We start from the raw sequence: 16,130 nt of genomic DNA, 5'->3' as shown, positions 1-16,130 counted from the left end.
TAGATCTTAGGCCCAATTATCGGATGGACCTAGCGATAAATTTCTTTTTTACTAAATTATAAATTACACCATCTAATTTTTTAAAATATTTAATTTAAATATTTATTTCAGTAATATAAGTTCTACTTGTGATCAATGTAGTCGTTTTGTTACTATCCGTCCAAATCACACAATTAGATGCCAAAATGATGTAGTATTTACAACTTTTTAATATATTTTAAATTTAAAACAAATAAGTAAAACTAATAAGAAATTTTTTACAAAAATAAATAAATAAAAACTTGAAGTGACTTTATTTAACAATAAGAGACTTTATTAGTTGAGATAACTCCATAACAACTACTAATTTAGATACATGCATGGGTCATGAAACTTGAAATGAAGACAAATATTGTATCAGTCTTGACAGTATAAAGAAATTATTGAAAACAAACAATTGTATTATCAGGAAATCATAGCAAATCATAGCTAACAGTAGTTGTTCATTATTGCTCAATAACGTACATAACTTTTCATTGTATTATTGTGACTTTTTTCTGTTTGTGTTCACTTTTGTAAGCCTAAAAGGCATTCATATCAGTTTTAAGGGCCATAATTGAAAAAACAACTTATCTGAGGCCTAAGTTCCCTTCCATTTCAAACACATATTTATCAAACCCTCCAAAATTATCATTGTAACATTTTGAAATTTTTAAATGAATATCAAAGTTTGAAGTAGTATTCTAGTTTTCAAAAATCAAGTAAGGTTTTTGGTTTCAAAAATAGATTCATTTTCAAGTTAATATATTGTATAGTAATTTTGTTATTGCAGCACACTTTCATCACATTCCATATATCTTCCCTTCATTCACCTAAAATTAAAAAAATAATTTTTGATTTTTGATTGACTTTGTCCTATTTTGTCATATCAGCTTCTAATACCTGACATTTTTACATGTCATTATTCAACTCTCATTTTTTTGAGAAAAATGTCATGATTCAACTTAGTTACCTATAGTGATCATGGATTCTCTTAACTGAAATCTTAATACCAAGGAATGGACGTAGGAAATACCTTCTCATTTTAAGCCAAATAAATGGGTGAGAATTTTAGCCCACTCAATTCAACAAATATACAATTGAGAAGAATTCTACCTAATTGATTTGGGTCAACTTAGTTGATTTGGCATAAAAGTTGATTCGGATCAACTATAAAACAATAGATGTATGTAAAGAGTTCACAAATGAAGTGATGTACACTGTTGTCCAAAGTCACGTGGTAATGAACTTATCTAAGAAAAAGAAAAACAAAAGTAATGTGACAATTTTGTCATATCACATAGCAAACTATGCTTCATGCGTCTCGCACACTATGCATGAAAGACACCACATACTAAGAAAGGGAAATATTCTTACACATTTGTTAATGTGACACGGTGTCCATAATTTCACACATATTTCCTATTTTGTATGTATTCCACACTTAACAGTTAACAAATGATATGTGTGATGTGTACTAACGATGTACACTAATAAGTGTAGACAATGCCTTACTTTAAAAATAAGATTTTGTAAAACATTTCCTAGTTTTAGCATTACTCTACAACTGAAAAGTGTTGGCTATATTACTGCAAAGCAAAGATATAAGGCAATTCCATTGAAGAGAAGTCTGTCACAAGCTCTCTACGTTTTCAGTTAATAAAAAGTGTTACTCAAATTATTTTACTTTCTTAAAATTTGCTTTGTTATTTTATCTTAGAAAATATTTCAGAAAATAAAAAGTGTTACTCCTAGTTACTTTACTTTCTTAAAATTTGCTTTGTCACTTTATATTAGAAAATATTTCAGAAACTAAGAACGATAGTGGAGTTGAAATATAACTTTATTACCTCTCAAGTTTTCTAATATACTTATCAACAACATAGATTATGGTGGAAATTATTGCTTCTACGGTTTTCTTAATAATAAGTAACTATTGCTGGAGTAATCAATGAACGATAGTCCCTTGTTACTAGTACCATGCCTCCCCTTGCATACTGTAGCAAGCATTAATATGCAAAAGTTGACTACCCATAGGATAGGTGAATGATTTAGCATACTTTTACTCATTTTCAGGTTAAATAATGCTTGTCAAAAATTAAGTGTAGATATTTTATGAATATTCCAAAAATTTCCAAATTCCAAGTCCTCCAAGGTTTTCAAAATCTAAATAAAAAAAGGATTTAGACAAGGCATTATCCCTCTATTCTTCTCAACCTTTTTTTTTCCTCTCTATTCTTCTCAACAACAATTAACATTAGTTGGACATCAATTAAGAAGTCCCATTAAATTATTCTAACAATCTCCTCTCTTTTTATTTTATTTATGAATAAGCAGTTTTATTCAATTAAAAAGAGGGTACAGATTACCCTAATTAACAAAGAAGATCAAAGGAAGTTTGAGCCTTAATATGATGACAAGTGTCGTACACCAAAAAAAAAAAAAAGGGACAGGTAAGAAGTGAAGCTGCCTACCAATCACCTCTCCAACAACCCAATCACCTCTCCAACCAGCAAAATTTGGAGCTTTGTGGACTTGTACAACCTATATGGATAATAATTATGTGATACATACTCTCAACAATGCAAGCTACCATCCCTCCTAGCCTATATTATACAATCAAGGTCCTTACAATTTTCATAAAAATTAATGAAACAAGCCCATGATAGTCACAAAAGTAAATCCAATCGATTTTCTTCCCATCACCAAGCTTGTTTCGAAGTGAAAGGCATGCAGCAATGATTGCAGAGTGTTGGGACATTCTTTTCTAATTTGTTTATCATTGCTACAGCCGTCTTAACCGATAGCTTCCATGCCTAGGAAGACATGATTATTCTCCACAAATTTCACCAGCTGCTCAATTGTTTCTGGATTTTAGAATTATGAGAGGACCTACCACCCTTGTCTTTGTAGGTATTTCTAGAGGCAAGATTCTTTCGTCCTCCACGCACTGATGCTATGACACGGCGCTTTTGATTTCTCAAACGCTTTGTCAATTCAGCATCTTTACTAATCATGGTCTCATTATCTTCCTCCTAAAAAAAAAAAAAAAAAAAAAAAAAATAAAAAAAAAAAAAATAAAAAAAAAAAAAAACAAACAAACAAACAAACAAACAAACATTAAATTGGCATTGCATTCCAACAATAGCTTTTAAAAAATAACAAAGATGTTTGAAACATCTCAAACAACATAGCAGCTCTAGCCAATGAGCTCTAGTTAAAATGACATATCCCGTTGTAAAAGGAATATGAAGGTTGAGGATGTGGGTTTTAGACCCACCAGCGTATTAAATTGCCAATAAAAAAAATGTAACAACTCCAAGCTTTTTCCCCTTATATTATTAATAATAATGTTTTTTTTCTCATACCAGTTTTTTTAGTTGGAACTACGATTTATATATCAGTTTCCCTAGATCAACGGAAGAGGATGAGCAACGCACAGGCTTCTAAAGCATTTTTCCTTTAATCAAATAGTCTTCTTAGGACCGAGAGTATGAGCAAGTGTATTGGAACTCAAAAGATTGAAGATGAAAGGAGGAAAATTGGCAGTGAGCGGTAAAATTCTATTTTAAGCATATGACATCAAACATACATTATGAGAACCTAAACTCTTTACTAAAGATAAAAAAATTGAAGTCATGAACAAAATCCAGGATTTTTAAAAAGGCAATAAGAGATCATGAAATGATAAGTATACCTCATCACTTGCATCTTGAGTTTCAGGTCCATTGGTTAGACCTGCTTCAGTTTTTTGTTCATTTTCCTCTATGCCTTCCACATCACAATTTAATGTCGGCTGAAATTTATTTCACATAAGAAATTACAATATTCAATGAGGATAATCTAGAAGAAAACGATACAGAAGAAGAGATTATAGGTTCAAAAAATAAAAATAAAAAACAAGAAAATATGTGGTGCAGAATTTGATGTTGAAACATTGAAAAATACACTACTGCCCTGAAACAATCCCAAACCATGCAAGGTATTAAATCAGGCTTTATTTGGCCATTCAAACGGCTACTTCCAAATTCAAAGATTCAAATACCTTAGTCATTGATTATTTTGCAAGCGGAACAAATGTCTTGTGCAAATGGCAACACATTAATTTCCATTAATCCTACAGAATATTTCTATGATTTCTAAGTAATAAAAAGACCATAAATCTCCCTATTTATGCATTTCAAAGAATAATATAGTAGACTTCTATGTGGAAACTGGAAAGTATTATGTTGGTATATATTAATATAAAAAATTGAAATTCATCTACAATAGCAATTGAACAATATAATCCATAAAATCGCAAAATAAAGACTAAGCTCTATGAATACTACAAATGAGTTGACTTTTTAACAGTAGCATACAATTTAAAAAATTATTGGCAAAACATATTCACATGTTTCGACTCAAGAACTGGGTTTCGCTAGGCTATCCATCTTTCATTGTTTTGCAAGATCTTCCAAAACATCACCAAATTTTAAACCATGTATCCATGCCCAAATTTGATAAACAGAACACATTGCCAACCAGATGCTTATTCTCTTGCTCTAAACAGAAACCAGCAAGTTGCCCAAGTCATATTAGAGTATACAGGTTAAGATTAAATTAGATCAAATCAGTATGGTATTTTTCTGGACAAGTGCATAGATTAACAACCCAAAGGGGTTGTTCTAGTGGTTCCCAAGGCCTCACGAGATCCTGGTCCAAAACTCCTAACCAACATCCTGGGACCACCCCAGGGATTCCTCCCTATAATTACCTAGTGGGTGTTTGATGAGGGACCAACACCCTCCTTTTTTGAATGAGCAGAATACTACTTTTATTAAATAAAAAATCAATTTAGTCAAAAAAGGATAAGGTTCACATACACAGGATGTAGATTGAACCACTTAAAAAATTACAATCTCACATTAGAATACTCTAAGTCAAGAAAAAATAATGTGGGGAGTTCTGCCCAGGGCAGAATTCCAATCATACAATGTCCTCAGCAAAGACTGATGACATGATTAGGATGCTCAATTCTGTCAAATGTTCTACTATTTATCTAGCACCAAATTGCCCACATTTTATTTTTATACATTTAATAACCCACATTTTTTGCCAAGCCCAAACATCTTAATTCTACAAGTTATAATTCAATTGTTCACAGCTCAATCAGTAAATATTATCCCATAAATCCCATAAAAGAAGTGAATTTAGTTTTATTCTGTGCAAAGTTTGATGCAATTGCCAATTAGCATTAACAGCGCTTTTCTCACCAAGCAAAACTTCACACATATAAGCATCCTCATCCCATCTATTAGATCTTTCCTTAAGGCCTCAGCCATGGAAAAAATTGCTGAGATAGATAGCACTAACTGCTCCATTAGATTGAATGCTTATGAATAATATATATGCTCTAATTGTCCAAAAAATTTTACCTGCTCTACCAAATGCAGAGATTCAACACCACTTATGTCTGATTCATTTAACTCAGACGCAAGTCCTCCATCTTCATTTTCTTCATCACCCGAATCTGCATCCTTCTCAACCCCTCCTTCAATGAACTGCATACAATATCAATTATTCAATTGCATTGATTCAGAATCATAGATGAGGAATATGATTTTCAAACATATTTCATAATAAGCGAAGTGCAAGCCATGCTAAGAAATAGCCCTACAAACTCATAGAAAGCCTACCATGCATACTTTTTTTGATAGATAAGAATAGTATTACTATAAAAAAAAAAAATAAATAAATAAATAAAACCTTCATGAGCAACATGAAGAAGTCTAAAGAATTACGAAGAAAATTATGTACAAAAGGGAAAAGATTCCAAAAACATTGAAATAGAAACACGTGTAAAACCCCATGCTCGGGACCAAAATGAAGAACTAGATAAAGTTACTAGCAACAGGATCCGCATACACTCCACAACTTCAAATGTACATCGGTTACATACCTTCCAAATAGTCCACTTCGAACACAAAATAACCATATTCCAAATAGTGGAGGAATTCTTACCCACCCAATTCCTACAACCAAACATGACATACATCACCTTCCCCAGTAGCACCCAACGGATACCAAAGCACCTAAAAACAAAACTCCCCAAATTATAGCAACCGTGAATGAATCAAAAGGTGGTCCACCGTCTCTCCACAAAACTGTTACAACACCATTCTACTAATGTATAGCCTCTCTTAATGAGGTTATCACAAGAATATTTCCCAATGCCGCTGTCCACACGAAAATGGAGACCCATTGTGGGGCTTTCACACCCCAAATTTCTTTCCAAGGGAAGGAAAGGACATTGGAGTCCCTTTTAGAGCTTACCACATGCACATTTAAGAGACAGTGCAAGAAGAAAAGAATATCCCAAAAAGTAAAACTTTGAAATTCCTTTCTGGCTACACGCTCCACAAGCAAAGCATCTACACTCTTTACGATAAACTAAACATAACTCAAACCAACAATTACGCAGAAAGAACACAAAAGTTATATATGATGAATCTGGATCTGTATTGGTTACAAACAAACTGACAAACATATAGAAGGTGTGCCTGATGCATATTGATTCGATAGATTGGTCACTTAGACCACGATTGTGTCATTATACTAGTTGATCGGACCACTACAGAGGTTCAGCTGTGGTAACAGAATGGAGAGAGAGATAACCTGAACTTACAGAAGATACATGGAAGATTAAAGATTTGTGCCCAAAAATTCCAAAGATGTGACCATTTATCTCAACTTTTACAAGTAGTTATTTTCATCAATTTGGTTTACTTTTTTGAAGTAGGAAGAATGAAAAGATTATTACTAATATACAAAGTAGGTTGATGGCATGGAGAAGTACTTCCATAGTGTGATTGACACATGGCCCCATCAAATTAGAGTGATTGGTCTAAAGATTAGAAATTAAAAGGACATCTTCATTCAATGAGTGTCAATTAAATGACAACACAAAAATGAGTGATGGACAAGACAAGGATTAAATTAAAAAATGCATGGAACTATTAAAAGAGTTGAAACCAAAGCAGGAAAAGTGTACAGACAAATTTGTGGTTATAATACAAATAATATCACTATGATAGTAATAGTAACAAACCGGAAAAGCAGACAATCACCTGAGCCTACTACTCAGAATAACCCACAGTACGTTACCCAATGGCAACCGGTAGAACACTAGTTTACAAACAATTGTCTTAATCTTCCAAAGAAAGAAAATTTGAGAGATATCTTGAACTTGAGTTGATCCTAACTGCTATTCAGCCAAACTATGCAAACAAGGATCTCCAAGGTGATTCAAATTTTCTCATAAAAGAAGGAAGAACATGTCAAATGGAAAATATCTATAGATCTTAAACCTCTGAAAGCCAATAAATAGTACCATGTTATTTTTCTGATGGAGGGCCCATGGGGTCAAGATAATCAATGGCATTGATTTCAGGCTGCTCCAACAGCAACCAGCCCCATATACACATCCCCACTGGGATATTGAACTCACAAGACTAATTTCCATACCAGCTTCTAAATGAAATGAAATTTATGATTTGAGACAACATACATATATTTTCAACAATCGCTAAGGTCAGAAACCCAGCCAAAGAAAACTACAGGACAAGAAAAAATTGAATTTAAAAGAACCACCCCATGAACCATTCACATGAAACTTGCCTCCAAGACATTCATCTTCATGATCTATACTGATCATCTTCAATATTTAGAGGAGATTATTTAGCGGATTCCACCAGAGGATTTTTAGAGACAGACTGAAACAAGTTGACCAAAAAGGGCAAAACAAAAGCAAAAGTGACCACTCAAGCTTAATCTAACTGTTGCAAATGGATGCAATCCAGTGCATATTTTGGTGCAGAAAGGGTCCATTCCAAGTCTATGGATTAATGCTCAAATTGGCTTAATTCCAAGTCCGTACCTTCTCAATGTCTTCTTGATCCTTTCTAGTAAACCCACTGGCTGCTAGGTCCTTGTCTAGAAAACCAGAACCTTTTGCTATTGAAGAAAAGCAAGGCCTGCCACTTTCATCCATGTCTACCTCTGCATCATCAATATCATCTGGGATTTCTTGAAATGACATATTGAACCTGCAAGACAAAGAAAGAGATTGACCATGCATACAAAAAAATAAAGAAAAATGATTTTTATGAAAGCCATTAGCATAAAAACCTACGCTTGAAGCCAGTTTGCATATATAAAATGTACAATGAAGTGTTGAACCCAAACATAAAATCTTTTAGCTATTTAGAGCTCTTTACTCTCATTCGGCTCTATGAAGAGTTCTATGATTAACTTGTGTCATAGAGTTTCTCTTTTTAATAAGGAAGAAAAATTTTATTATAAAAAAACTACTTCATGCGAAAAATCAAAAAGCAGCCAAGAAGTACAAAGAAGAGTAAAACAACATGCTCAAACTCCAAGCCCTCAACCATAGGTCTACACTCCTGTGTCTCCTGATACAATTTCTGATAAAAGCATACTACTTGGTCAACCACCTCTGATATTCCTCCTCATATAGCAATCCATCCACCTCCAAAATAAGTATTGCTTGGATTTTCAACCAGTTACAGAATAGGTATTGCTTGGATTTTCCACAGATATTCTTTGTTTGTTTGTTTTATTGATAAATTACACACATGGGATAGGTCTTGAACCCATTACATCACCCTTAACCTTGCTTTTACAAGGGGAGACACCATGTGAGGCAAACCTCAATGGTTACAAAGAAACACTTCTTTAATCAGCAGTTGAATTTCTTTTACCTTGCAGATAAGGAACTCCTATGACTGAGTTACCATTTTGCCCTTCTTCAGTATTTCTGGACAGAGAGGAATCACACATTTTTATGGTATAAAGACTAAAAAAATCCTACACCATATATCCGATTACATGCTTTAATTTAAACATAAATCAAAATTTACTTATACAATTTTTCCCTAACACCAGTTGTCCACAATGTTTTCCTAGTTATATTCCATGATTTACAAACTTTCTCAGCCCTAAAACTAACCCCATATTGATTGATGCACAACTCCTGTAAAACCAGGAGTTGTTGACAGGTAACCACCCAAGGGAAAGGGGCACAGATTTTTGCTATCAATAAAACTTCCATTACCTATCAAAAAAAACAAAAAATAAATAAATAAATAACTCAACCTAATAATCAATTCAAAAATCCCGTGAATTATCAATAAGATAAAATACATTGTATATAATGCACAAAGCTCGCACTTCTGTGGGGTCTGGTAGAGGTGATTAGTAGGAGCTGATATCTGGTGTAAGAGGCATATACAGCACCCCCTCACAAACGGGTGGGTCCCATGCTTGCAGGATCCACCACCATGTTGGGAAGGGGGAGAATTATATATGCCCGTTACACTTGAAATATCTCAATTGGTACACAGCCTTACCCCCAATTTTTTTTTTTTTTTGGAAAGGCTGATTCCCAAGAATAGGCATATACAGCACCCCCTCACAAACGGGTGGGTCCCATGCTTGCAGGATCCACCACCATGTTGGGAAGGGGGAGAATTATATATGCCCGTTACACTTGAAATATCTCAATTGGTACACAGCCTTACCCCCAATTTTTTTTTTTTTTTGGAAAGGCTGATTCCCAAGAACTATCAATTAGATGGTGACAAAAAATCCATCGGACTTGTCTCAACAAGATAACTAGAATAGATCTTAAGAATTTGAGTCACAGATATTATAACTTAGACAATTAAAAAAAATCCCCAATAATCTAAAATGGAGCCAATCATCCAAGAATTGCACCAGAAAACTTACTGACCTCTTGAGAAAAAACTTAAAGACGCATTCAACATCACGATCGAAATACCTGAAAAATGTGAACATATTAAGAGATGAGTAATATTTCCAGCAAAAAATTCACATATATCAAATGTAGCGATTTGCTATTAGAAAAAACAGTGATCAGAAATAAACAAATGAAATGATAACTGATACTGCATTGGAAGAAGAAATTTTTCTTACATTTGTGCATTACGATGGTCTACAGATACCATCTGTGGAAAATCAATCATGGTAACCTTCTCATCATCATCAATCTACAAAGCATAAAAATTGAAAAATAATTAGTTCACTAATGAACTGAATGCGGAAGCTGATAAAAAGAATTTGGATATAAACCAACGAGTCAATCCAATGAACGCAATAATAACCAGTAAATATGTGTTGAGAAATAAGACAAGAAAATGGCAAACCACTTGTTAGGTTCCTAATTATACAGCTCTAAAGATGCAAAGAAATGGTATTGCAGAGTGCCTTAATTGCATACCATAATATTGAATTCATTGAAGTCACAGTGAATGAGACCATGTTCTGCCAAACGAATAACAAGACCAATGATCCTTTCAAAAACCATCTCTGGATTTTGCAATTGCTTAACCTGTACACTGCATCAGATAGAAATGATTGATAAGATGCAATATCCCATTGCTCAATGGAGTGACATTGTGTTTATCTTTGGAAAATGATTCCAAAACAATAGGAAAAAACAAGGAGCCAAAGGAAAGAAGAGAGAAAGGAAGGACATGTAGGACAAGGAGGAATCCATTGTAACATTACCATAAGAATCAGATTCTGAGGTTACAGCACTTATGATATTTTGATCACGATAACTTTCATAGTAATTTTCAGATAATAATTGTTGACAAATGCCATGTCACCGAATTTTCAACTGACACTTGTCAAGATTCCTATCACATGGAAAAAGGAGGAAAATAGCTATATTGACAAAACATGAGTACACAATTTTTTTTTCTTATAAATAAAAGAGTAAATGAAATTGAAAGCACAACTTTATAATCAATATAACTTATGTCAAATGGCTTACATAAAATAATTCATTTGAGGGGATTGCAGGATATATTCCTCATGTCTGCATATGTGAAATGACAATGTTGCATGATGCAGGTTATGGAGAATGCTTTACAACTTAGAGTAAGAGAGAACTGTGGTTATGTACTGTTTGGAAGGAAATCTCCTATGTTTTTAGGACATGTCTTCTATTTAAATTTGGTGTATCCTGCTCATATATATATAAAGTAGGTACATTACACACACGCAATGGGTTTTGAACCCACAATCTCACCCTCCACCATTTTTGTCAGAGAAGAAAGTGTCAATAAAACTAGAGCTCATTGGATGTGCAACACTAGTTTAGACACCTATAAAAGAATTTAACTATTTTTAAACCTAAAAATATGAAGAAACCTATAAGTTGTTACATTTTAATAAATAAATAAAAATTGACTGTTTTTCTATATATGGTTCTTCAACATGTTATTAAACATAAAATAATTTTAGATTCACGATGGACTGGGTTTTCATATTCATCAAAGTAGTAAAGAAATTTCCATCTGAAGGTTAAATTAGAAGGAAAATAAACATGTATTACAAATTGAGATATGAGTTTCAAAGTAAAATGAATTAGAAACACTTACAGAGGGTAACCTTGGACAAGTGACATGATCACGCAATGCCTATTACAGTCCACAGCATTTGGAACAGGAAAACCGTGTTCTTCCAAAGCCTGATTGAGCATAGCACAAGTGCGAAACCAACATCAATAGGCATGACAATCATCTAATTAAAAAGGTAAAGCACACAAATGGCTAAATTATGACAGTGAAGAACCTTCATAAAAGCAAATTCTTTGACTGCAGCGAGCCGGGACAAATACAGCCAATTGAAACTGCTACGATGCCTCAAGTAATCTCGCTTAGATTTGACAGCCCTAAAAGAAACTCTTCCAAGTCTGTGTAGTTTCATGGCTAGGACTGTACCATCTTCTGTGGCAACCTCGAAGATATCTTAAAGAAAAAAAAATGCAACAATTAATCAAGTAATATATTGCTAATATACCAGAAGAGGCTTTGCCTAGCAAGATATGAAAAAAATACCAGACTCTTTTCCAACCCCAATTTGACGTCCAACAGACATAAACACTCCGCGATTAACCAGTGTTTTTATAGCAAGAAAATCATAACCAAGGTAGGTGAGCCGAAACCCATCATCTAGCAGCAGATAAGAACAGATAATAAGAAAGGATAGCAAAACAAAAATTGAGTCCACCTATGTTACACAATTCAAGCTAAAAGCAGCATGCAAACTCACATTTGGAAGAGTCATGGTGCAAGAGCTTATGCTTGAGCAAATTCTTCAAAACTTTGTAAGTGCCACCATGCCTGCATGCAGGGAAGAGACAATACAAATATAATGAGCATGAAATATTACTTCACAAATGTTTTTTATTAGTGAAATATTAGCCCACAGATTATGAATTTAAGAATCCAATTCAAGCAAGGGGTTGAGAAGGAAAAAGACAATATTCGTAAGAAGAAAAAAGAAGGAAAGGCGTACTTGAGAGAGGCAATGCGGTCAACAAGTTCTGAAGGTACAATTTCATGCTGAAAGCAAAGGATAATTTTTACCCGATTAAATAATGGAAAGGAAAGCCAAAACAAAACATACAATAACTAAAAAATAATAAAGAGAGAGAGAGAGAGAAACAAACAGACATTGCGCATCCCCATTTCGACAGCAGTAAGAACCCTAAAATCATCTTTGGAGAGATATCTCAAGGCGTCCACGTTCAGCTTCATTGCTCCCTCACTCTGCCCTTTTATCTCTTCCTATTATGCCAAGCAATCAGAATCAGAATAATATTATATAAAAATCACTGAAATTGAAGTTAAAATAACAAAGAAGTGGACCCCAGAGGAGTAAGGTAAAACAGCTTTTGTATGTTAGTGACACCTGACTTCGACAGTCCACAAACAGTTTTTGAACCCAAGGGATATAATCAGGGACGGACCCAGGATTTCAAGCTGGGAGGCCGGAGATAAGCAAAAAAAAAAGTTCAAATACGCTTCCATATTGTATTAATAAATTATCAACCAAGATAAATATCCAAAAATCATTGTTTCTTAACACTAATGTTTCTTAATATAATAATCTATGAAAAGGAAACTCGACGCTTTTTCAAATCTTCAAAATCATCTACGATTGAATCCAAACTAAATGTTGAAGCTATATCCTTTTCAATGTATAACATCAAAGAGTCCGTCAAAAAAATCATTTTCCATTTTGCTTCAAAGGTTAGTTTTGACAACTTTCATAACTGAAAATGCTCTCTCTGTAGTAGCAGTAGAAACTGGAAGAGTATGCACAAGTCTCACCATTCTATAAACAAGTTGTAGTGTTCTGAATTTCTAATTCTCACTTACACAACTCAAAAATTTCAATTTTTTGAACTCTGGATCCTGCTAAAAATGATAAAGATCCTTCTCCAACACTTTACTTTTTTTTGCTCTACAAACTCTACACTCTCTCTCTCTCTCTCTCTCTCTCTCTCTCTCTCTCTCTTATCTATATAATACAAGAAAGAGAGTCACAAACACAGAGTGACATAGAGTCACAAAGCCAAAAAAAAAAAAAAAAAAAACACCACAGGCCGCAGCACAGATTCAATTCACAATCACCAACATCAGTAATCAGTTCATCACTCATCAGTAAAAAAAAAACACTCCACAAGCACAGATTGTTAAAACAGTTGATTCACAAACAATTTATTAGGTTTTGATTGTTGAAGGAAAGGATCATAGGTTAAATACCTGTTAAAAAAGTTGATTCACAAACAGTGTGAAGGCTGGAGCAACCGGTGGCGACGACAGCTGAGGGCTCGAGTGATGATGGCGCGCCGGCGTCGGCGTGGGTACCGCCGTGCTGGGCGAGAGTCTCGCGTCGTGTCGCGTCGGCGTGGTGACTGATGATGATGATGATGGCGTCGCGTCGGCGGGCTGCGCTCACTATCTCGCGTCGCGTCGGCGTCTGGGCTCAGTGGCTCACTATCTCTCTGCCTCGCCTCTCGATCTCTGTTTCCTTTCTTTTTTTTTTCCTTCGTCTTTCACTTTCTCCGTTAGGTTTACTGCTGTTCTTTTTTTTTTTTTTTTTACATGGGTTATGGGCTCTTGCCTCCTGGGCTGGCCGGCTGGGCTTGGAATTCATGATTTTTGGGAGGGGGCCCAAGCCTATATTTTTTTTTTTTGGGCCCAGGGGGGGCCCGGGCACCTTTAGGCCCCCACCTGGGTCCGTCATATATCATGTATGGGCTGCTGCTACCAAATGCTTATAGCAGCCACAGAATACCTATTTACCAATTCAATTATTCTAAACTATTTAAAAACAGTTTAAAATGAACCTATTCAATTTACAAAAAGCCCACCCAAGCCTAACTATAGTTATAGGCACCTGCTCTAGTATGTGAAATGCACAAAAAAGTATACTCCCTTGGAATAAGAGAAACAATTGCAGACAGCTAAATGAGCTTTATAATTATGTCAAGATAATTTTACAACTTTCAAAAGCCAATTAATAATTTATACAAAGTATAAACACTTGATTTTTTTCGAAAGTTGTTTCGTTTCATCATCGAACCTATATATGTTTCTAAAATCTCCCAAGAACATGCTCATTCTTTCTTTAGTTGTAGGGAGACTTTTGAATTGTGGGTAACATAAAGAGCACAACCCCACATATCTTATTCAACGACAATTGAACAAACTAAACACCGTTTGGTTAATAATAGTTGAAATTGAACCACATGTCTAGTGCAATAATACCAAATAAAAATTCCTGGAAATCTAATTGAACAAAAAATTAGATATTGGACAAAAACTAGAAAACATGTAAATCTAATTTAGAAACAGAAATCAAAGGCTCACCTTTAAAGTTTATTAGTTAAAGAGAACCAAAATATTATTGTAAATTAATCAAACAAACACCAAAGAAAATGAAATGCTACAAAAACAAAATTTAGAAGAACTAGTAGAGCGAGAATTTTTATTTTAATGAAAATGATTAAAAAAAAAGGCAGACTTACAGTTATTGTCTAGGAAAGCAGCGGCAGTAGAGGACAATGTGTGCAGCGAAAAAAAAGTGTGGAAAAAAAGAATACTTTTCATGCTCGTGTTCGTGTTCGTGTTTGTGTTTGGGTAAATGCAGCGTGCAATTTTTTATGGAAAAAAATATAAGAGGGATTAAGAGAAGGGCTGTAAAGATGGTTTTACAAATTTTAAGTATTACTAGCCTCTAAGCACACGCTCACGTGCGCGTGTGAGTGCACGCGTGCTTGTGCGTGTGGGTGTGTGCGCGCGCGTGTGTGTGCATGCGTGTGTGTGTGCGTGTGCGTGCATGTGTGTGCGCGTGCGTGCATGGATAGTATAATCGTGTTTTACAAATTGCAGAAAAGTTTATAATTATGTCAATAAAATTTTACAACTTTCAAAAGCCAATTAATAATTGATATAAGGTATAAAGACTTAGTTTTTTTCAAAAGTTGTTTCGTTCCATCATCGAACCTATATATGTTTCTAAGATTGCCCAAAAACACGTCCATTCTTTCTTCAGCCATAGGGAGACTGTTGAATTGTGGGTAACATAACGAGCTCAACCCCACATATTTATTCGACGACAATTGAACAAACTAAACACCAATTGGTTAATAATAGTTGAAATTAAACCACGTGTCTAGTGCAGTAACAACAAATAAACATTCCTGGACATCTAATTGAACCAAAAATTAGACATTGGACAAAAACTAGAAAACATGTAAATCTAATTTAAGAAAAACTCTAAGAAAACAAAAATCAAAACCTCACCTTTAAACTTTATTAGTTAAAGAGAACCAAAAAATTATTGTAAATTAATCAAACAAACAACAAAGAAAATTAAATACTACAAAAACAAAATACAGAAGAACTAGTAGAGCGAGAATTTTATTTAAATGAAAATGATTTTTTTTTTTTTTTTCCGTCTGGATGTCAACAGGTCTAGGAAAGCAGCGGTGGTGCAGGACAACGTGTGCAGCGAGAAAAAAAAAAGTGTGGAAAAGAAGAATACTTTTCGTGCTCGTGTTCGTGTTTGTGTTTGGGTATATGTGACGTGCTATTTTTTATGAAAAAATATATAAGAAGGATTGAGAGAGACGGCTATAAAGATGGTTTTATAAATTTTAAGTATTACTAGCCTATACACACGCACTCACGCGCACGTGCGCGTGTGCGTGTGTACGCGCGTGAGTTTGT

The 16,130-nt window shown here is 34.3% G+C and overlaps 1 protein-coding gene across 1 annotated transcript; it reads right to left on the bottom strand.

Annotated features, from left to right (window-relative positions):
• Positions 1–2,392: 2,392 nt before the first annotated feature.
• LOC112007541 (serine/threonine-protein kinase rio2) lies at positions 2,393–13,954 on the bottom strand. The gene is made up of 14 exons (XM_065773654.1): positions 13,659–13,954; positions 12,564–12,677; positions 12,406–12,452; positions 12,160–12,230; positions 11,946–12,059; positions 11,680–11,855; positions 11,487–11,575; positions 10,319–10,436; positions 10,015–10,088; positions 9,812–9,859; positions 7,937–8,105; positions 5,436–5,561; positions 3,716–3,814; positions 2,393–3,053 (listed from the first exon to the last, which is right to left on the bottom strand). The coding sequence occupies exons 2-14, from the start codon at positions 12,645–12,647 to the stop codon at positions 2,865–2,867; spliced, it is 1,404 nt and encodes a 467-aa protein (XP_065629726.1). The 5' UTR covers positions 12,648–12,677; positions 13,659–13,954; the 3' UTR covers positions 2,393–2,864.
• Positions 13,955–16,130: the final 2,176 nt, after the last annotated feature.

Source organism: Quercus suber, unplaced genomic scaffold, assembly GCF_002906115.3.
Source record: "Quercus suber isolate HL8 unplaced genomic scaffold, Cork oak 2.0 scaffold_78, whole genome shotgun sequence".
Lineage (NCBI taxonomy): Eukaryota > Viridiplantae > Streptophyta > Magnoliopsida > Fagales > Fagaceae > Quercus > Quercus suber.
Note: the sequence above shows the minus strand (reverse complement) of the source record. Positions and strands in the feature narration are given on the sequence as shown.

Bases quoted from the DNA above. Each gene is read 5' to 3' on its own strand.
- LOC112007541 (XM_065773654.1), bottom strand. From the start codon at position 12,647: ATGAAGCTGAACGTGGACGCCTTGAGATATCTCTCCAAAGATGATTTT. The intron at 12,060-12,159 runs GTGAGTTTGCAT...ATCTGCTGCTAG, and splicing joins GCACCATGACTCTTCCAAAT to ATGATGGGTTTCGGCTCACC. The intron at 11,856-11,945 runs GTATTTTTTTCA...TTTTTCTTTAAG, and splicing joins TGGGGTTGGAAAAGAGTCTG to ATATCTTCGAGGTTGCCACA.